The sequence below is a fragment of the Bos indicus x Bos taurus genome, chromosome 15, assembly GCF_003369695.1.
Source record: "Bos indicus x Bos taurus breed Angus x Brahman F1 hybrid chromosome 15, Bos_hybrid_MaternalHap_v2.0, whole genome shotgun sequence".
Taxonomy (NCBI): domain Eukaryota; kingdom Metazoa; phylum Chordata; class Mammalia; order Artiodactyla; family Bovidae; genus Bos; species Bos indicus x Bos taurus.
Genome location: NC_040090.1, coordinates 22,232,661 through 22,255,641, shown reverse-complemented (window position 1 = coordinate 22,255,641; position 22,981 = coordinate 22,232,661). Strand labels below are relative to the sequence as shown.

General features: G+C 39.0%; 1 protein-coding gene across 3 annotated transcripts in view; it reads right to left on the bottom strand.

The window, feature by feature from the left end:
- The window catches only part of DCDC1 (doublecortin domain containing 1), a 471,483-nt gene that overhangs the window by 70,902 nt on the left and 377,600 nt on the right, over positions 1-22,981 (bottom strand). For all 3 annotated transcript variants that reach the window (XM_027562739.1, XM_027562740.1, XM_027562741.1), the window contains 2 exons: positions 9,186-9,309; positions 2,596-2,777 (listed from right to left, as the gene is read on the bottom strand). In XM_027562739.1, the coding sequence (XP_027418540.1) occupies positions 2,596-2,777; positions 9,186-9,309 (306 nt within the window). The remainder of the gene's footprint in view (positions 1-2,595; positions 2,778-9,185; positions 9,310-22,981) is intronic.

The window sequence follows — 22,981 nt, the reverse complement described above, 5'->3', positions numbered from 1 at the left end:
ATTATGTGAACAGTGCCCTCTGGAGCTGGGCAACACAGTCACCCTGTAATTTTAGCCAAAACACTCCTTATTAAATCTTCTGTTACCAGTACCTACATATAGCTTGGAGAGAAGTTAAAAGAATGCTATTGATGATCCTGAAGAGAATTTTCTGAATCAGGGAAGAAAAATGAAATGATATTCAGTAGAGTTTTAATGTCAAGTGTATGCCAGCGTATTTTAATCATTTAGGAATAATTAATTCATGTAGTGGAGAAAGAAATGGCAACCCACTCCAGTAATTCATGTAGAGAACAAAGTGACTATTTTATTAACCAGGACACATTCTTCCATGAACATAGCAGAGTTTCACATACTCTTTACTAGAATAGCTGTCCAAAGTAATAAATCTCTAAAATTATGTCTGTATCACCAGATTGAACCATGTATTTAAAAATATAAATTGGTCAGATCAAATCTGTATATAATTTTGAGACACAAAGATAGGAAAGGACAGAAATTATTTGTTAGTTTTTCATGTTAAAAAAAAGTCATATATACTTCAAGAGCATTACCCTCACATTTTACATTTTAGTAGAATGAACTAATTATGAAATGAATGCGTCAAAGATTTCAATTTCAGGGTTGACTTTACTTTAGTCAAGATTAATTTTTTACTTTATCATCTATACAGGCAGTTCAGCGGACAGCCAATCTGAATGTTACTCATTGTTCAGTGATGTATGAAGTATCTTTAATCAATGTGAAGAAAGTAATATTAAACTATTATCAGCAGCCTCAAATATTCTAAACATATCAAAAGAAAGGTCAAGAGGTAATATCACTGCTAATAATGTTAGAAACAATGTGTTTAACTCATTCTTTACATGAGAGTTTGCACTGATCTGTGATTCCTTTTGTCATAAAACATTATGAAAATATAGAAGGTGAGTTTTCTCCAATGTTGGAGAAACACTGGCTGTTTCGGAAGATTTTATTCCAACCTTGTAACATAAGTTAAAGTGGAAATTGATGCTTTTCTAGAGTGGCACACTTTTAAAATGCTATTCCAAGGCAAGAATATAGATTATGTAAAGCTATGCTTGTTCATTAAATATTCCAAAGGTGTAAATCTAAAGAATTGTCTGTAATAATAACTTAAATAAATAATGTAAACAATAACTAAATACAAACTTAAATAAGAAATTATAAAATTACATTTAAGAAGCAATTAATGAGCTCAGTTATTTCAAAATACATTAATGAATGCAAATAACAATGCTAACTCAAAATAGATATTGATCAGAAAACTTTTTCCATCAGAGCTATTTATTTGCAACTCGTTACATTCTCCCATGGCCAGCCTGAATCAATAGTGCTCAAATTCAGTTCCTGATATAGGAACTAAGTGAACCTCTCCATAGAGCAACTAAGCCTGTGTGCCACAGCCACTGAGCCCACACTCTAGAGCCTGAAAGCTGCAGCTGCGGAAGGCCGCATGCCTAGAGCCTGTGCTCTGCCAACAGAGGAGCCACCGCCGTGAGCGCCTGCGCACCACAACGAGGAGCAGCCTCTGCTCTCCACAGCTGGGGAAAGTCCACCGGCAGCAACAAAGACCCAACACAGCCAAAACGAAATTCAGTAAATAAAGTAAAGAAATGAAAGGAATCTTAGTGTCTATTTTTACTCTGCCGACTTGAAAAAAAAGCACAACCTGAGAGTTGTGAGCTAAGTTTTATTTGGGGCAAAATGAGGATGATAGCCCAGGAGACCGCATCTCAGATATCTGAGAAACTGCTCCAAAGACGTAGGGGGACAGGTCAGTCTATGTGGGATTCTGGTGAAGGAAGAATACTGTAATCAAGCACATATTTTTTTGCAGAAGGTTATTGCTAGTCATGAGGAGCAGATGTCATTATGAACGATTTTAGTGTTTTTCTAGATACGAGATGAAAAAGAATTATGCTCATAAAATCATCTCCTGAAGATGGCTATCCGAAGACCTGTTCTGCCAGTTTTACCCAGAGCTCAGAGTGTCGCGTTTCTGCTCTCCACCTGGAACTCCTTTCACAGAGTGTTGAAAGTCAGCAACTGCAGCCACTCATGATTTAATCCTTGTAGAGGTAGACGAGGATTAAAGAGGTAGACGACGGAGAAGGCGATGGCACCCCACTCCAGTACTCTTGCCTGGAACCTCCCATGGACAGAGGAGCCTAGTGGGCTGCAGTCCATGGGGTCGCTAAGAGTCGGACATGACTGAGCGACTTCACTTTCACTTTTCACTTTCATGCATTGGAGAAGGAAATGGCAACCCACTCCAGTGTTCTTGCCTGGAGAATCCCAGGGACAGGGGAGACTGGTGGGCTGCCATCTATGGGGTCACACGGAGCTGGACATGACTGAAGCAACTTAGTAGCAGCAGCAGCAGCAGAGGTAGACGCCAAGTGCCAATCGGTAGTTGACACTTTCAGATGTCAATACAGAAGCCTTTTAATGGAACAAACACAGAATTTTCCCGGGAGGGAAAAAAAAAACCAACTCCTTCATTCAAGAAGACTAAAATCTGTAGAAATGAGAAAGTATGCTTGATGAGAAATATGAACAAGTTGTTCTTACTGCATTTTCTGCCCAGGTGAGATGTCTGGACTGATTACAATATGGGCTCTGGCTTTGTTCTTGTCTCCATTCCGCAAAACTCTGAGTCTCACAGGGACATACTGCTCCGGTGCCTTATGGATGGGTTTCTTCATGGGAGGACTGTTTGGAAGAAGCAGTCCTTTTATCGGCCAATCAAACTCCTTCAGAAAGAATGACAAGAAAATTGATAATAAGTGAATAGGAAGAATCATTTCTGTATATTTTAAAAATAAGCACACTTGCTTATACCTTTAATCTTTTATTCATTCATCAAACATTCATCATCATGTATTGGGCACCTGAGATGTTCCAGATGATTCTAATTAATGTTTCACTTTAACAAAGAGGAAAGATGTTAATTTTTTAAATGCATGAACAACTTGTGTTGTGTTACTACATGAAAGACTTTTTCCCTTTCAGAGAAACATCATTCTGGAAATACAGAACTGAATTAACTTGGAATTGTTTTTTTTTTTTTTTTGCTTCTGTATAAAATATCTCTAGTCAACATGAAAAAAGGAAGAATGTATGAAAAGTGGTTTCACAACCCAAATAATATCTTAAACTAAATCTATTTGGCAAAGAAGAATATATTTGGAAGTGAAAGTGTGAGTTGTTCAGTCCTGTCTGACCCTTGGACTGTAGCCAGCCAGATTCCTCTGTCTATGGGATTCTCCAGCCATCTCATCCTCTGTCGTCCCCTTCTCCTCCTGCCCCCAATCCCTCCCAGCATCAGAGACTTTTCCATTGAGTCAACTCTTCACATGAGGTGGCCAAAGTACTGGAGTTTCAGCTTTAGCATCATTCCTTCCAAAGAAATCCCAGGGCTGATCTCCTTTAGAATGGACTGGTTGGATCTCCTTGAAGGCCAAGGGACTCTCAAGAGTCTTCTCCAATACCACAGTTCAAAATTCTTCAATTCTTCGGTGCTCAGCTTTCTTCACAGTCCAACTTTCACATCCATACATGACCACAGGAAAAACCATAGCCTTGACTAGATGGACCTTTGTTGGCAAAGTAATGTCTCTGCTTTTGAATATGCTATCTAGGTTGGTCATAACTTTCCTTCCAAGGAGTAAGCGTCTTTTAATTTCATGTCTGCAATCACCATCTGCAGTGATTTTGGAGCCCCAAAAAAATAAAGTCTGACACTGTTTCCACTGTTTCCCCATCTATTTCCCATGAAGTGATGGGACCAGATGCCATGATTTTCGTTTTCTGAATGTTGAGCTTTAAGCCAACTTTTTCACTCTCCTCTTTCACTTTCATCAAGAGGCTTTTTAGTTCCTCTTCACTTTCTGCCATAAGGGTGGTGTCATCTGCATATCTGAGGTTATTGATATTTCTCCTGGCAATCTTGATTCCAGCTTGTGCTTCAATTTCTCATGATGTACTCTGCATATAAGTTAAATAAGCTTGAAGTCAAGTAGAGTGAATTTTATTTGACTGAGAACTATGTCTGTTCCCTGCTTGGTAAATAGTTTTTTTTTCTTCTGCAAACATTTCAAGAAATAAGAGGACCCTTAGGCTGAGTTATTTTGAAATACATGGTCAATTTATATCATTTTATGTAATTTAGTTGCCTTAGTCCTTTCTGTTCGGTTTACAAGCCAAGTCAGGGTTTTGTTGGACTATAGTGACTTTGTTCACCCAAAATCTACTGTTCCTGTTTAAATGCCTGGAGAACTGTGAGGTAATCCATTTTCATTCCCAAGATCATTTAGTTGTCAAATTCTAGACTATTGATGGCACTATGGTGAAGAGGTAAGGAACCCTCCTGCCAATGTAGGAGATGTAAGAGACTCAGGTTCGATCCCTGCATCAGGAAGATTCCCTGGAGGAAGACATGGCAACCCACTCCACTATTCTTGCCTGGAGAATGCCATGGACAGAAGAGCCTGGGAGGCTACAGTCCATCTATAGGGTCACAGAGTCAGACAAGACTGAAGCAACTTAACACACACAGTAAAAATGTTATTGTTTTAAAAGGTATGTGTTAAGAGGAACATGGTTAACTTAGGTTTCCTAATATAACTACCATTCACCATTTAAGTCAATTAATTAATTAACTGAATTACTCTACCTGTATAAGACGAGATGACAAGAATACACAGAAGAACTGTACAAAAAGATCTTCACGACCCAGATAATCACGATGGTGTGATCACTGACCTAGAGCCAGACATCCTGGAATGTGAAGTCAAGTGGGCCTTAGAAAGCATCACTACGAACAAAGCTAGTGGAGGTGATAGAATTCCAGTTGAGCTATTCCAAATCCTGAAAGATGATGCTGTGAAAGTGCTGCACTCAACATGCCAGCAAATTTGGAAAACTCAGCAGTGGCCACAGGACTGGAAAAAGTCAGTTTTCATTCCAATCCCAAAGAAAGGCAATGCCAAAGAATGCTCAAACTACCGCACAATTGCACTCATCTCTGCTGCTGCTGCCAAGTCGCTTCAGTAGTGTCCGACTCCGTGCGAACCCATAGACGGCAGCCCACCAGGTTCCCCTGTCCATGGGATTCCCCGGGCAAGAACACTGGAGTGGGTTGCCATTTCCTCCTCCAATGCATGACAGTGAAAAGTCAAAGTGAAGTTGCTCGGTCATGTACGACTCTTAGCGACCCACGGACTGCAGCCTATCAGGCTCCTCCGTCCATTGGATTTTCCAGGCAAGAGTACTGGAGTGGGATGCCATTGCCTTCTCCACATGCTAGTAAAGTAATGCTCAAAATTCTCCAAGACAGGCTTCAGCAATATGTGAACTGTGAACTTCCTGATGTTCAAGCTGGTTTGAGAAAAGGCAGAGGAACCAGAGATCAAATTGCCAACATCTGCTGGATCATGGAAAAAGCAAGAGAGTTCCAGAAAAACACCTACTTCTGCTTTATTGACTATGCCAAAGCCTTTGACTGTGTGGATCACAATAAACTGTGGAAAATTCTGAAAGAGATGGGAATACCAGACCACCTGACCTGCCTCTTGATAAATCTGTATGCAGGTCAGGAAGCAACAGTTAGAACTGGACATGGAACAACAGACTGGTTCCAAATAGGAAAAGGAGTACGTCAAGGTTGTATATTGTCACCCTGCTTATTTAACTTCTATGCAGAGTACATCATAAGAAATGCTGGACTGGAAGAAACACAAGCTGGAATCAAGATTGCCAGGAGAAATATCAATAACCTCAGATATGCAGAGGACACCACTCTTATGGCAGAAAGTGAAGAGGAACTCAAAAGCCTCTTGATGAAAGTGAAAGTGGAGAGTGAAAAAGTTGGCTTAAAGCTCAACATTCAGAAAACAAAGATCATGGCATCCAGTCCCATCACTTCATGGGAAATAGATGCGGAAACAGTGGAAACAGTGTCAGACTTTATTTTTGGGGGCTCCAAAATCACTGCAGACGGTGACTGCAGCCATGAAATTAAAAGAAGCTTACTGGAAGGAAAGTTATGACCAACCTAGATAGCATATTCAAAAGCAAAGACATTACTTTGCCAACAAAGGTCCATCTAGTCAAGGCTATGGTTTTTCCTGTGGTCATGTATGGATGTGAGAGTTGGACTGTGAAGAAGGCTGAGTGCCAAAGAATTGATGCTTTTGAACTGTGGTATTGGAGAAGACTCTTGAGAGTCCCTTGGACTACAAGGAGATCCAACCAGTCCATTCTGAAGGAGATCAGCTCTGGGATTTCTTTGGAAGGAATGATGCTAAAGCTGAAACTCCAGTACTTTGGCCACCTCATGCAAAGAGTTAACTCATTGGAAAAGACTCTGATGCTGGGAGGGATTGGGGGCAAGAGGAGAAGGGGACGACAGAGGATGAGATGGCTGGATGGCATCACTGACTCAATGGACGTGAGTCTGAGTGAACTCCGGGAGTTGGTGATGGACAGGGAGGCCTGGCGTGCTGCGATTCATGGGGTTGCAAAGAGTCGGACAAGACTGAGTGACTGATCTGATCTGATACTATGTTGAAAAAAAAAAATGTAAGCACAGTATCTGTGAAGTCTACCATTATTACCTTTTTCTCTCTTTCTAAGAAAGTACACTTCCTTATGAGGCATCCCTGTCACCCTTAGGTGGGAGGGAATCTTGATATTCCAATTAGAAGTGTCCCCTGTTTCTGCCAAGTTGGAAAAGCCTTTTTTTTTTTTGCCTGATTTTTAGCACTGTCCTTTTTGATACATATTTAATCAAATTAAATGTTCAGACTTATCAAAACTATTATTTCTTTTCAAAGATATGCCCTTCTTTTCCCCTTCCTCAGTGTGATCTCTGGGTGTGGAAGAAAGTTCAAAAAACTATGTACCATTGGGAAAGGGGGTTCATGGTCTATAGAGGAGAATTTAGTCACTCAGTCATGTCCGACTTTTTGTGGTCCTCATTGGCTGTAGCCTGCCAGGGACCTCTGTCCATGGAATTTTCCAGGCAAGGATACTGGAGTTGGCTGCCATTTCCTACTTCAGGGGATCTTCCCAACCCAGGGATCGAACCCAGATCTCCTACATTGCAAGCAGATGCCTTACCATCTGAGCTACTGGAGAAGCCCTTCATGGTCTCTATGTGATACTTGTCCCTGATTTTTAAAGATATGTGTCTCTTCTCATTGGCTACTGGGGCAACCCGCTGACACTTGTCCACCTCCAGTTGAGAAGTAAGTTATCCTTTCTGCTTCTCTTGGTTTTAGCCTCTGCCCTTTCTGGACCTCTGAAGAAAAGCCTACAATCAGCGTAACTCACATTGTTTTCCTTGGCCTGTGCTGGGCTTGTCTGTCTCTGTGCTATCCCTCCACCCTTGGCTCCATCATGGCTCTCACGATGCTGTACCCTGAATCTTAGACACATGATTCGTCTAGCCCCTGGCTCAGGCTACCCGAACCACAGCCCCTGGTATTTTTAAGAACTCCTCCTTTATCTCCAAAACAAAACAAAAACGACAACAAAAACCCCTCAGCTTTCTAGACTGCTGCTTCTGTGTGCCGTGTGCTCAGTCGTGTCCGACTCTTTGCGACCCATGGATAGTAGCCCACCGGGCTCCTCTATGCATGTGATTTCCCCAGCAAGAATACTGGATGAGTTGACATTTCCTCTTCCAGGGGATCTTCCTGACCCAGGGATCGAACCTGTGTCCCTTGAATCTCCTGCACTGGCAGGCGTATTCTTTACCACTGAGCCATCAGGGAAGCCCAGATGTTGCTTCACCACAATCTAAATATAAGGGCATATTTGGGCCCCTAAGCAATGACTTCTTGGTTTCAGCCTACATCTGTCCTTCCCTTAAAGCTCTGAGACTCATTGTTTCAGTCACTGAGGAAGCTTAGGGAATTGTGATTTAAAGGCAAAGAAAAAACTAGATTGAGACCAGAAAATGTGACAAGACAACTAAAAAGGTAAGAATACATTTAAAAAAAATCTTTTAGAGCATATCACTGACCTAGCAATAAAGCAAGGCATACTATAGACCCAGAGAGATAGAGTACTAAAACTGAATTTTACTGTGAGGGAGTTTTTCAAACCCAGCAAACTTCCACTTCCATGGCCTTGAGAGAAAGGGTACAGGAAACAAATTTCAGGGCCCAGCCCTGAGAAGTGTAACAGGAGCACTCCTCTCATAAAACAAGAATCACAAAAGGATAAATTTCATTGAAAAGGCAAACCAGAGAGAATGACTCTTCGGTGGTTGGTTGCAAGTAAAACACACCGTCTCAAACATTTTCTCTGGGTGGAAGAAAAAAATCTTCCTTGAGAATTCACAACATGGGCTGACCCACACTTGAACTTTCAGCACATTAGGTAAAGATGAAGAGAAAATTAATAATTTGAAAGAAAAATAAATTTTCTTCATAAAAGAAAATATAAAAATAAAATTTTAAATAAACTAAGATAAGTAAAAACTGTTTGATACCAATGACTAAAAGAAGGGCATATATTAGCAAAAGGAAAGTAATCTCAGTTGGAAGGACTGAGATATAACATTGGAGAAAAATGAAACAGAGGAAAGGTATGAAATAATCTAAATATATGTCATTACAATAAATAGAAAATACTAAAACCCTTAGTTTAGAGATAAAGATTGTCAAAATTGTATTTTAAACTTAACTGTATGCTGATTACTGGAAAGTCATCCTAAAATATAAGAATGTACAAATATGAAAAATAAAAGGATAAAAAGAAATATAAGGTAAATAGCAACAACAACAACAACAGATATTTCTACTAGTGTCGGATAATTGAGACATTTACTATAGCTAAAGAGGATCTACATGTCAGAAGTTTTAATTCACCAGGGTGATAAAATATTTCTGAACATTTGTGTGTCTAGAACCAAATTTCAAAATATATAAAACAAAACTTGACAGACTACAGGAAGAAATAAATTCCATATCCATCCCATAATTGATGACTTAAATACTTCTTTCTAATTAATTGATGGAATGACAGAATCAATTGATCACTTGCATCTAGCAACTATAAATCAAAAACTGCATGGATGTTTTCACACACATTGATCACATACTGGACCTTAAAATAAGTCTCAACAACAATGTCTTTATGCTAAACAGTACCTCATTAAGTTGACCACTGGGAAGGACTGGCCACATGTAGGTAAGCTTATTCCAGAGAGGATTTTCAACTCTGGAATGTTTCCATTGGCCTGGCTTACTGGTCCCTTCATGCTTTATGGCCCATCTAAAACAAAAGACAAAGAATTTAGCAAAATTAAATATCACCATAAAATAATCATTGAGTACTTCTTATTAGGTGGCAAAAACTCAGTGTGAATTTTAAAAAGTCTGGTAATTTGCTGTGTACAAGAGACATATGCTCAGTCACTCAGTCACGTCCAACTCTTTGCAGCCCCGTGGACTGAAGCCGGCTCACCAGACTCCTCTGTCCATGGAATTTTCCAGGTAAGAATACTGGGACAAGTTACCATTTCCTCCTCCAGGGGACCCTTCCAACCCAGGGATTGAACCCACATCTCCCATGTCTCCTGCACTGGCAGGCAGATTCTTTACCACTAGCACTGCTTGGGAAGCCCCAGCAAGACACGTAAATCAAAGTAATTTTTAATGAAAGATACATTTTTAAAAATCAGGAAAAACTGGCAATGTTATAATCAACAGTGACATCTGAGGCAAAAGGCAAAGTAGAATAATAGTCAATTTCCGACAACAATGACGTAAATAACAGAAAAAATTCAAACAAAACTTTTTAGACATTCAAAGAGAAACCGATATAGATGTAATCAGTGTGGGAGATGTCATTACATCACCAACAGATTATGAACTACTAGGTAAACTGTTTTAAATAACAAATAAGGATAAAACATCTGACTGCTAAAACTAGTGAACCTAACCATGACCACTTGCTTATAGACATTCTAGTCTGTTAACAGGAAATGTGTCTTTCTCAATAATTCTTGCAACATTTGTAATATTTCCACACACTAACAAAGCAAACTTCAATAATGTTTTGAAATGAAAACTGAACAAGCTATACTTTGTGGCAAATGACAGAATAAAATTAGATATAAATAAAAGTTTAAATTTTACAATTTCAACCACAAGATAATTTTAAAAACACATTCTCTGTCCCAAAATACTATTAATATTATCCCAGACAGGCAGAGGAAAAATATAACACAATCAATACCTATTTAGAAGCAATGACATAATAATCACAAAGACTTAAAGAATACATTTAGAATTATATTCAAAGATAAATTTATAATGTTAAATGCTTATGTATTAAGGGCTAAATAGAGAATAGAAATTAAAAAAGCATTCACTCAATAATTCATTTTAAATGTATCCAATAGAAAAGAGATGAAAGAAAATAGCAAAGATTCAAATATAAACAAATATTAGAAAATCAAAGAGTAAGCCTGGCATGTTGCAGTCCATGGGGTCACAAAGAGTCAGATGCGACTGAGCAACTGAAGCGAGTAGAATTTTAAAGAAATTTTTTAAAAAATTAAAATTAAAATAGAAAATCTCATGCAAGTAAATTTAGATTAAAAAATACATAGCAGATTGAAAATCAAGCTAAATATTCAGCAGTGAGACAATTAGGAGTATATTATGTGTGTATATGTTAATAAACGTAAAACTTATGAAATAATTTTTGAAAACCCTCAAAGATCTGAAATAGAAAATATGCTCTTACTCATGTAACTTCACAGGGCATGGAATATATCATTTTCATACTATATGAAACATTCTAAACCATAAAGATGTAGAAAACTAGCTATCTCATTCCATGAATGGGAGATTGGCTTCATAATAAAGTCAGTCACTGGTAATGTAAGAAATAAATCAACAATCTTACTTAAAATCAAAGATGTGAGATTCCTAATTCAATATTAGCTAGTAAAATTTAACACTATGGCAAGAGAATAATCACTATAGTTAAGTAATTGCCTAGAAATGGAATGATGGACATTTACTAATATGATGTCACTGATTAATGAAGGACAATAAGGAGCAGCCCATTAACATCATTTTCTAGCACACGTGAAGGTCATCTGTGCCTAAACATTTTCTGAGCTCACCCAGCCTCCTCAGAAGCATCTGCAGTGTCCAAACCTGTGTTCAAGGAACTGGCTTTCCTGTTGAAGCTTGCTGGGAGTTTTGGGGGCCTGGATACTGAGGGGTGGTGGTGGCACGAAAGACTTCCTCTTCCCCACCTAAGAACCTGATCTCCAATTACAGTAGAGCTGTGTGGTCCAATCTAAGACCAACACTTCTGTTTGTGTCTACATCCTTATCTTCTCTCATCTAGGACTTTGTCCTGAACTATTAATTTTCCTTCCTTTCTGGTCATTCCATCTGCATAATGTCTGACAGCTTGATATCTTTAAAAAAGAAAAACACTTAAAAAAAACCACTTTTTTTTTTAAAAAAGAAAACACTTCCAGTTGTTGCCTTATTTCTTTGTGCTCTTATACAGCATATTCCCTAAAATGCTCATCTCTTTTTTTTGTTGTTGTTAATTTATTATTCTTATTTTTATTTCCTGTCTGTGCCACACAGCACGTGGGATCTTAGATCCCTGACCAGGGATTGAACCCACACCCACTGCATTGGAAGTGTGGAGTTTTAATCATGGGGCCACCAGGGAAGTCCCTCATCTCTTCTTCTCCCTTTTTCTCTTAAGCCAATTCCAATTAGATTCTTATTTCTTGAACTTCAGTGAAAATGCCCCATCAGTATTTTAACATCACCAAAGCCCAAGATCATTTCTTGAGACATAAGTGAACTAACAGCAGTGTTCAACATGATCCTTCCCTCTTTTTCAGAACACTTTCTCTGACTTGACCTGACTTCATTTGACTCCGATGAAACCATATTCTCTTTCTTTTCTCCCATTAGTAGCCAAAAGTGTGAGTCTTCTCTTGAGTGCCAAGGGCTTCCCTGGTGGCTCAGATGGTAAAGAATCCACCTGCAATGCAGGAGACCTTGGTTTGATCCCTGGATTGGGAGGGTCCCCTGGAGAAGGGAATGGCTACCCACTACGCACTCCAGTATTCTTGTCTGGAGAATTCCATGGACAGAGGAGTCTGGTGGGCCATAGTCCATGGGGTCACAGAGAGTCAAACACAACTGAGTGACCAATACTTTCAATTTTCACACTTTCTTGAGTGTCAGAGGATGGGAAATACAGCCTATAAAAATCCAAGGTATGTTGCATCAATTGAGTTTTTAGATGCCATTGGTCTGATGCATGTAAGGCAATTGCTATTCCTTGTAGCTCAAGTGGTAAAGAATCTGATTGCAATGCAGGAAACTGGGGTTCAATTCCTGGGTCAGGAAGATCCTCTGGAGAAGAGAACAGTAATCCACTCCAGTAATCTTGCCTGGAGAATCCCATGGACAGAGAAGCCTGGTGGGCTACAGTCCTTGGGGTCGCAAAGAGTCGGACATGACTGAGCGACTAACACATAAAGGACAGGTTGTTGATGAAAAGATTCATCCTTTGGATTTCAGTGCCTCTATAACTTCAGCCTATCAGGGTGCCTTTAAAAAGGGCTGGTCAAGTTCAGTTTGCATTGTTAATAAACATTAACATGGAGCAAAGGCCATTCTACTGCAGAGTTCCAGCACAGTATGAGCTTTTATGTAAAAGCAATAGAACTCTAATATTATGTCTTATAAATGAAGAGCTGACAGATCCTTAACTGTAATGGCACTAGCTGGCCGCACTATAATGACTGTACATGAGCATAACATAAATCAGAACTTCACAGCATTGTTAAGGACTCTGGAATCTTAATTCCTGAAAGTCAGCACTAGGTGGAGACAGTGATTCGTGCAATGTCTGCAGGCAGCCTTTTGCTTGCCTTTCTGAGAACTTACTTTATTTAATATTTTCCATTCTTCTCTTCAGTATAAAAGAGGGTATTCCTAAACAATTGTCTTTTATTATTGAAACATTATATAAAACAAAGCATCTCACATTTTGAAAGGACTTACTTGACCGCACACACACACACACACAGGTACACATACTACAAGGTAACCAAATAAGGTTCAAAAGCAAGTTTGTTTATTTCAAATACTATATTAGTATACTGCCTTTTCATTAAAAGTAAAATTCTATTTATGATATTTCACAACTATCGACCTCCATGAACAGAAGTTTGACCAAAGTTATAGTATTTTCCTGGATTCATATAAACGAAAAGATTTAAGAAAAACCCAGGATCATTCCTCAGAATTTTAGTTGACAGGTACTTCTCTCAAAAACTAAGTCCAGAATCGATCGTATTTTGATTGGGTTTAATAATAGCCCAATACATTGCCATAGATTTGAACTGTTTGAAGCTTTCTAAGATTCTAGTCCTCTGGACAGAGAAGAAATCATTCAAAATCAGAAACCACACACACAAGCTCTTCTTAAACATTGTATAAGGGTTCAGAGATTAGATGCATAACTGAAATCTGAATCCATCAGTTATTAGTCTTTAGGTTTTTACCAGAACTACTGTATCAATATTATAGATATTTATCTTGAAATTTACATTGAATATTAAAGCTAAATAGTTTAAGCAAATTTTTTTAAGATTTAAATTTTAAATAACTTTACACCAATACAAACAAGGCACTGAAGACTGGTAGTACATTAATTTACAAGCCAAAATGTCCAAAGACCAAGTAATTTCTGCATATTAGACATTATTCTACTCATTTTGTTTCTGGAATATTTTGTAGAAACTAATGAATACACATGGAATTTGTTCTTCTGTTATATATATATCCCCATTTGCTCCATCTCTACATTATTTTGATAACTAGCAAAGTATTTAAAACAGAGACTGAATTTTAATGGCAAATAAAGGCTAAGTCGGGGAACTCAATGATCTGCTTCCATCTTGTGTAACTGGGAATTTTTAAGCGTAAGAAACTGTTCCAACAATTACCTTGAAAAGAATATATATTTCATAATAATTTCCATAATTATATATTATATTCATCTCAATTAAAAATTATTAATTAGGCTTTTTAGCACATTTCAAAGTTGTTCTTAAAAACATCAATTGTTAAATCACAGTGGAAACCTAAAGTACATTAATGGTAATTGCCAGGAATATGTATATATTTAGTTTAGAAAAATAAAGGGATATACAGATGGATATAAAGTCACACCCGACATCTCCTTGCAAGTTTTTTTTCCCCAACATAAAGTCTTTGACCTGCTCTATTCTGTTTTGCTTTTCTAGTTGGCTGAGCTTCCTGGTTATTTAGATTTTGGATACATAGAAGGAATCTATATTCAGTACTAAAAACCTATCATTATCTCCCATAGTCAGAGAGTTTCAGAGTTGTGTAAAAGTAAAGCTCTCTTTGCAGGTACAGTAAAATCTCCATCAAGTACACGATTTGTAAACAAACAAAAAAACCCATTGTTCCTTCAGAATACTTGCCTATTGTGGAGTCTACTGTGATCTTTGAGTTCTTCGATCTTTTTATCACCTATTTGGGCCTCACAGACTCGCTTTGATACCTGAGATCTTTGGGGTATCCACTACCTGAAGTTACTGTATCAACTTTCATGCAAATAAAACAAAGTAATAACTGTTTACGGAGCACCTGCTCTCCCTCCCCTGCACTATGCTAGGCACGACAGGGAACACACCAGAAAGGGCTTCTGCCCCCAGGAAGATTATAGCATTTTAGGAAGAAGCAAAAATTACATACCTGGGAAAGTTTTTGAAAACAACACAATATGTAATGGGAAAAAATAGCACTTTCAATAAGAGTTATAACAGGTAGACCTAATGGAAAGAAAATAATATGAGCTTCCCATTACAGAAAGAAACTGTCAGGGTGGGGGAAGAATCCTTGCCAAGCATGCATGAATTTTGTATACATGGAGAATAAAGAGTTTGGGATAATGAGAGGGAGGAAGAAAGATGCCATTTCAAAAGATGGAAAAAGAATATAATCATTTGGTGTTATATAATAGCTCCAATAAATATGATTTTTAAAGACACAGAGTTCCAGTTAGAGGAGAGTGCTTCACGTTACAGCTTTTCATTTCCCAGTCTCAGTCAGGTTGAGCCAACTCTTTTGCTTAAAGCAAAGTGCTTCACCATTTAAGGCTCTTGATTGCCTTATTTGTTCATATCAAGAAGGAATAGTTATCCTCCAAATCAATTCTCCCTTCCTTTAGTAATAATGGATTTCCAGATGGACACATGGCTACCCAGATAAAGATGAAGTTTTCTTGAACTTAGGTGTAGCAGCCAAGTGGGCTGTGTGTGGACATGATGCATAGCACTCAGACTTCACCTTTAAAACAACCAGACCAGTGCTCTCCTGGCCCCTTCTCTCCATTCCACTGACTGGGAGATAGCAAGAGCTGGCACAGTCAATTTAATGCAGAGAAAAATGAACTTCTGCATGAGCCTAAAAGTTTTGGAGTGCCTGTCAGAGCAGCTTAGCCTACATGTTTTCTAATATAGTCTTGGTCATTTCCATGGCTCCAGCCTTTTATGTTTTCCTGTGCTTCCTCTGAACTTCTTACTGCTTTCTCTGCTATTTACCTCTGAAGAACTTTTCATGGGTTACCATCACTACTGATAGCTCATCTCTTTCCTAATTCTCATTGCCATTTCACCAATTCATATGTAACAAAGCTTCTGCATCAACTGTGGATCAAAACAGATTGGTTTGCCCAATGGTCACTTTTTGTGACTTCTAAAAGAAATGCTCTTAGAGACAGTGACAGATAGCTCTTCAGGAATAGTGACATTAAGAAGATAGACCCCACTTGCCTGATCTAAGATGGTGCTGTGGGGGTGCCCAGGGAATCATGTGAGGACTCTAGTTATCACTGTATCACTATTCAGAAAGGGTCCCAAGATAGCGACAATCATGAGAAAGTGAGTGGTAGCTTTTTGTAACCATTTCCTCTTCAGGAATATTTTCCCAAACAGATTTTAAGGTCTTTAGATTGACCATTGTGAGCCATATTTTAGTTCTGCATCAAACAAAAATATCCTAGGATACAGATAAGAAAAAAAGAGCAAGCAACTGAGAGGGAAAGAACACAGCAGAGGCTCCAAAAGCAAAGGAAAAAAGCAGTTATCTGAGAAAAAGAAGTGATGAGTGGTAAAAGCACTGGGAAAATAATAAATACTCATAGGAAGTCCCCAAATGTAATCAAGCAATAAGAACCCTTTGTCTAAACTTGGTCTTGGGAAGCACCATCTGACGTTTTCAACATTTGTGCAGCTAGGTGCCAGGGACCCAAGGAGCTGAGACAGTTTCTGTCCATGAGGAAGCCTAGTTTGGTGAGAAAATAGACCAGTGAAACAAATAACAGTGACATTGGTGATAAGGGCAATCATGGGGGTTTATACAAGGTATTTCAGAAAACTAAACAGTCATTGAGTCTTCCTGGCCCTTAGGGCATGCTCTGTCCACCTACTGAATACAGGAATGAATGGTTGAGCTAATTTGCTGCTGCTGCTGCTAAGTCACTTCAGTCGTGTCCCCCACTCTGTGCGACCCCATAGATGGCAGCCCACCGGCTCCCCCATCCTTGGGATTCTCCAGGCAAGAACACTGGAGTGCGTTGCCATTTCCTTCTCCAATGCATGAAAGTGAAAAGTGAAAGAGAAGTAGCTCAGTTGTGTCTGACTCTTCACAACCACATGGACTGCAGCCTACTAGGCTCCTCCGTCCATAGGATTTGCCAGGCAAGAGTACTGGAGTGGGGTGCCATTGCCTTCTCCAGAGCTAATCTGGACTATATTTAAATGCACTGGTCATAGCAAACACCCTCTTCCAACAACACAAGAGAAGACTCTACACATGGACATCACCAGATGGTCAACACCAAAATCAGATTGATTATGTTTTTTGCAGTCAAAGATGGATAAACTCTATACAGTCAACAAAAACCAGACCGGGAGCTGACTGTGGCTCAGATCATGAACTCCTTATTACCAAATTCAGAATTAAATTGAAGAAAGTAGGGAAAACCACTAGACCATTCAGGTATGACCTAAATCAAGTCCCTTATGATTATACAGTGGAAGTGATTTAAGGGCCTAGATCTGATAGATAGAGTACCTGATGAACTATGGAATGAGGTTCGTGACATTGTACAGGACAGAGATCATGACCATCCCCATGGAAAAGAAATGCAAAAAAGCAAAATGGCTGTCTGGAGAGGCCTTACAAATAGCTGTGAAAAGAAGAGAAGTGAAAAGCAAAGGAGAAAAGGAAAGATATAAGCATATGAATGCAGAGTTCCAAAGAATAGCAAGAAGAGATAAGAAAGCCTACCTCAGAGAACAATGCAAAGAAATAGAGGAAAACAACAGAATGGGAAAGACTAGAGATTGCTTCAAGAAAATTAGAGATACCAAAGGAACATTTCATGCAAAGATGGGCTTGATAAAGGACAGAAATTGTATGGACCTAATAGAAGCAGAAGATAGCAAGAAGAGGTGGCAAGAATACACATAAGAACTGTACAAAAAAGATCTTCACGACCAAGATAATCACGATAGTGTGATCACTGACCTAGAGCCAGATATCCTGGAATGTGAAGTCAGGGGGCCTTAGAAAGCATCACTATGAACAAAGCTAGTGGAGGTGATGGAATTCCAGTTGAGCTATTTCAAATCCTGAAAGACGATGCTGTGAAAGTGCTGCACTCAATATGCCAGCAAATTTGGAAAACTCAGCAGTGGCCACAGGACTGGAAAAGGTCCGTTTTCATTCCAATCCCAAAGAAAGGCAATGCCAAAGAATGCTTAAACTTCTGCACAATTGCACTCATCTCACATGCTAGTAAAGTAATGCTCAAAATTCTCCAAGCCAGGCTTCAGCAATATGTGACCCGTGAACTTCCTGATGTCCAAGCTGGTTTTAGAAAAGGCAGAGGAACCAGAGATCAAATTGTCAACATCCGCTGGATCATGGAAAAAGCAAGAGAGTTCCAGAAAAACATCTATTTCTGCTTTATTGACTATGCCAAAGCCTTTGACTGTGTGGATCACAATAAAGTGTGGAAAATTCTGAAAGAGATGGGAATACCAGACCACCTGACCTGCCTCTTGATAAATCTGTATGCAGGTCAGGAAGCAACAGTTAGAACTGGACATGGAACAACAGACTGGTTCCAAATAGGAAAAGGAGTACATCAAGGCTGTATATTGTCAGCCTGCTTATTTAACTTCTATGCAGAGTACATCATGAGAATCACTGGGCTGGAGGAAGCACAAGCTGGAGTCAAGATTGCCGGGAGAAATATCAATAACCTCAGATGTGCAGATGACACCACCCTTATGGCAGAAAGTGAAGAGGAACTCAAAAGCCTCTTGATGAAAGTGAAAGAGGAGAGTGAAAAAGTTGGCTTAAAGCTCAACATTCAGAAAACAAAGATCATGGCATCTGGTCCCATCACTTCATGGGAAATAGATGGGGAAACAGTGGAAACAGTGTCAGACTTTATTTTTCTGGGCTCCAAAATCACTGCAGATGGTGACTGCAGCCATGAAATTAAAAGACGCTTACTCCTTGGAAGGAAAGTTATGACCAACCTAGATAGCATATTCAAAAGCAGAGACATTACTTTGCCAACAAAGGTCCATCTAGTCAAGGCCATGGTTTTTCCTGTGGTCATGTATGGATGTGAGAGTTGGACTGTGAAAAAGGCTGAGCACCGAAGAATTGATGGTTTTGAACTGTGGTATTGGAGAAGACTCTTGAGAGTCCCTTGGAGTGCAAGGACATCCAACCAGTCCATTCTGAAGGAGATCAGCCCTGGGATTTCTTTGGAAGGAATGATGCTAAAGCTGAAACTCCAGTACTTTGGCCACCTCATGCGAAGAGTTGACTCATTGGAAAAGACTCTGATGCTGGGAGGGATTGGGGGCAGGAGGAGAAGGGGACAACAGAGGATGAGATGGCTGGATGGCATCACTGACTCGATGGACGTGAGTCTGAGTGAACTCCGGGAGTTGGTGATGGACAGGGAGGCCTGGCGTCCTGCAATTCATGGGGTCGCAATGAGTCGGACATGACTGAGTGACTGAACTGTACTGAACTGAGTGAATCTGGGTTCTCAATTCCCCATCAATTGATGCCAAAATTCTTGAATTCTTAAATCTGAAGTGAGAGAATATAAATAACGCTCAAGATTCCTCTTAAATGTGGGTAGAGTAAGATATAATTTGCAGAATACAATTTGGTAGATAATAGAATAGCCCCCTATTAAAAATTATTTCTCAAAACTAGGTCCTGAAATTCCATCATTACCAATTAATTTCTTTATGCTCAAATAAACATTGCAGGATTTGCAAAACAAAGAGTCAGAACTTTATGACCTGTAATAGGCTGTAAAATGAACCCTCTATAGATATCCATGTCCTGCTCCCTGGAACCTGTGAATGTTACTATACAAGGCAAAAACAGACTTTGCAGGTGTGACTAAATTAAGGATCTTGACACAGGAGATTATCCTGAATTATCTGAGTAGGTTCTATACATAATCATGCATCATTAGACAAGAGAGTCAGGGAGAAATTCAACCCTACAGAAGAAAAGAAGACAACATGACCAGGGAAGCAGAGACTGAAAAGATGAGGCTGCTAACCAAGTAAAACTAGCAGCCACCACATGATTCTTTTCTTGGATCCGAGAAGAACTTGTGGGCTACTTCATCTCACCTACCATTTCTCAGTGAAGGAAATGAGATCCGGTAAGACCTACCCACCTGGTTATAAGAAGGGTTTGTAGTAAAATCAGAGCCCTATGGCTCAGTGAATCACCCAGTCCACACGGGAAAACATACCTTTAGATGTAAACAGATTTGTCTGTCCAGAAAGTCTGTGCAATGGTTCTAATAACTCAGTTCAAGTGTTACTGTCATAAAGAAGGTGTTTGTTGAATGAACTGTTAAAATCAGAATGCAAGATGGCCCTCTCTCTGTTCTTTCAAAGAAAACAATGTGTTTTCTCAGAGAGACAAGAAGCAATAGGGATTCCCATAGTCTTTGAACCTCTTGAAAAATGGCCTTCTATATTTTTCTTCTAACTCAGAGAATTATACAAACGAAACTCATAATAAACACGCATGTGAACAATCCTATGCTTGTCACAGTGCTGATACTGTGAGCAGCATACAATTCAGTGTACAAGAAACAGCATCTATTTCTACTAGACTGTAAACTTCATGGGGATTTTGTCTGTTTTGTTACAGAGCATCCCCAGTACCTGGAACAGCATCTAGCACAGAGCCTGTACTGAATAAACAGTTGTAGAGTGTAGCACCAGCTGGAGACCTGGGCAACCAGGGGCCCTGCCCTGGCCCTCACTTCTGCCCTCCTCTCACTTCACTCAGTGGGCAAGTGGAGGTGTCCACCTGGAGTCCATGTGCTGCCCCCTAATACACTTCCAAGCAGTTCTCTGAGACCTCAGGGTTCTCTGGCCAAATAGTCCCAAACTTGCTTCTAGGCACTGGAACAGTCTCCACCCCAAATCTAGCCTGATTGCGAACCTCCTGTGTGCAGTTCCTATTATTGAAAGCTGGCCAAGGGACTGTTCTGTTTAGGGTGGATCAGACATTGGACATGAGAGTTGGGGTGCCTACCTATTCAGTTTGTGTGCCATTAAGTGTTAGATACAGCTGGGGCTGTGAAGAGAGGATGAGTAGGCCATGGGCAGGGAGTCTCTATTGTATCACGGGATAAAAGGGCTGTTTTTATCCTAGAAACCTGCAAATTTAAGAGGAGGTTGGCTTTAATAAATAGATGGATGGATGGATAATTGCATAGATCAATAAATGAATGAAAAAATGCCCTACCATGAACCAGGGAAAGAGAAATGAATGGAGGCACACAGGTTTCCCAGAGATTCTGACAAAGCCAAGCCTGTCAAATTAGACAAGGGCTCTTTTAGTGCTTTTAATGATTCATTTCAACAGTAACAATGTTGTTCAGAAAAATACTGTTTATATCTCATGATCTTCCAGTGACCAAAAAGATTGAGTCTAATGATGACATAAAATGTAACTTTTTAAGATAAAGTTCTTCAACCAAATAAAAACTTTAAATGTGTCACTTGACACATTTTGATGTCAAAATATATTCCAGCTTCAATTATAAAAAGAAAGTTCTAAAGTCACAAAAAGAACGCACTTTCTCTTGCCAAGTCCACCTGGCAGCAGTCCTGGAACCTAGAGGTGCTCACCAGACACTTGTCAGCAGAGCAGAGTAGCTTGTGAGAGCAGGCAGTCCGATGCCAGACCACTTGGATTAATCTTGGCTTCACCTAAGACTATGGACATGTCACTCTTGGGATAACAAGATACCTATTTCAGAGAGTTATTATAGAAATTAAACACATCATTATCTGCAAAGGAACAGAACAGTGTCCAACTTATAGCCAGCAGTCTGGAAAGGCTGATGTCCAGAGTTAAATGTTATGTTACTATTAAATGACATAGTGATATGTGACCCATAGTATTAGCTATTCTTAGTATATGACAGATTATATTTAATTTCTAAAACAGGCATGGTCTCTAAGTGTTGGTCAGTTTAAATTTTAAAGGCTATTCTCTAGGCTAACTTCAAAGCAACTCTAGTAATAACAGATTCAACCATCTCAAAAGATTTTTCGCGTGTTGCCACAGTCGACTTTGGCTAATGTAATATTAATTCAGTGGGAGTTTTATAGGTCAGCAGGTAGAAAGGCTATGTTTTAACTTTGTCTTCCCTGGGTGATAAAGATGTAGTCGACGTTTCAATCATTCAAATCTATGCTAAAGGTATAGAATAATAAGAAAGAACCTAATGTCCATCTGTGCTAGAAAGCTTCAGGTAAACTGTATACTGAAAAAACCAAAGAAGTACCAAGGAGACCTAACCAGAAACAAAGTTAAATGGATTGTATAAACTATAAAAATATTAATAATAATGCTTTCTACCCATCTCCTGGAGTGAAAAATGACCCCACGTTTACCTGTTTTTGTTTAAGAAAATTTTAAGGTTTTATTGTTTTCCTTAAAACAGGTAAATATAAATTCTTAATCTCAAATATACACATAAATTACATGTGTGAAAACTCATGAATGTGAATGGTGACTAAAATGGCCCAAAGAATTTCTATTTGAGGAATTCTCACAAATAGTTTCTATTTCTCCCATTATTAGTATTTTTTCTGTTGTTCTATTGTTTTTCTTAAAGCATCTTTTGTTAAGAAAACACTCCACAACTTTTTTCATGGTAAGCTGAAGTTACACGCCACTGGGGGAAAGAAATCTTCACATTTTAACATTACAACTTTAACAGGATCTGCGAAGATATTATCTGAAGTGTCAGCAGCACAATGAAATGAAGTTAATACACAATATTCAGCAAACTTCATAACATTACCTCTTTTTTTTCCGCACAAATCAGGCTGATTTGAAAGAGAAGCATTTGTTTGAAAATTAATGGCAACATTCTTTTGTTTCATTTTATGCAGCTTTAAAGACCTGAGGAGCCTTAGGAATTAATTGCAGGCTTCTAATAAACACAATGATGTAATGACGTATTTAACATTACTGTTTTTTGTTTGATTCCAAATAAATTGCAGATTTTTTCTGGTGTGATAGTAAAACAATTACCATTTTGCAAAAAGGATAATTAATCTGCAATTTTTTCACATTAGATCATATATCTCTAAAGAGTGCCCACGGATTTGATAGTCTTCAGCTGCTGTGCATTTATTTTTCATTTTTTTCTACTGATGTACCGCCCCATCAGTGCTGACATTTAAATGAGTGAGTATTCAACACAAATGTGATCATTTGTACAGCATCCACTGCGGCCCCATACTGAGATGATTGCTTCTGGGAGCCAT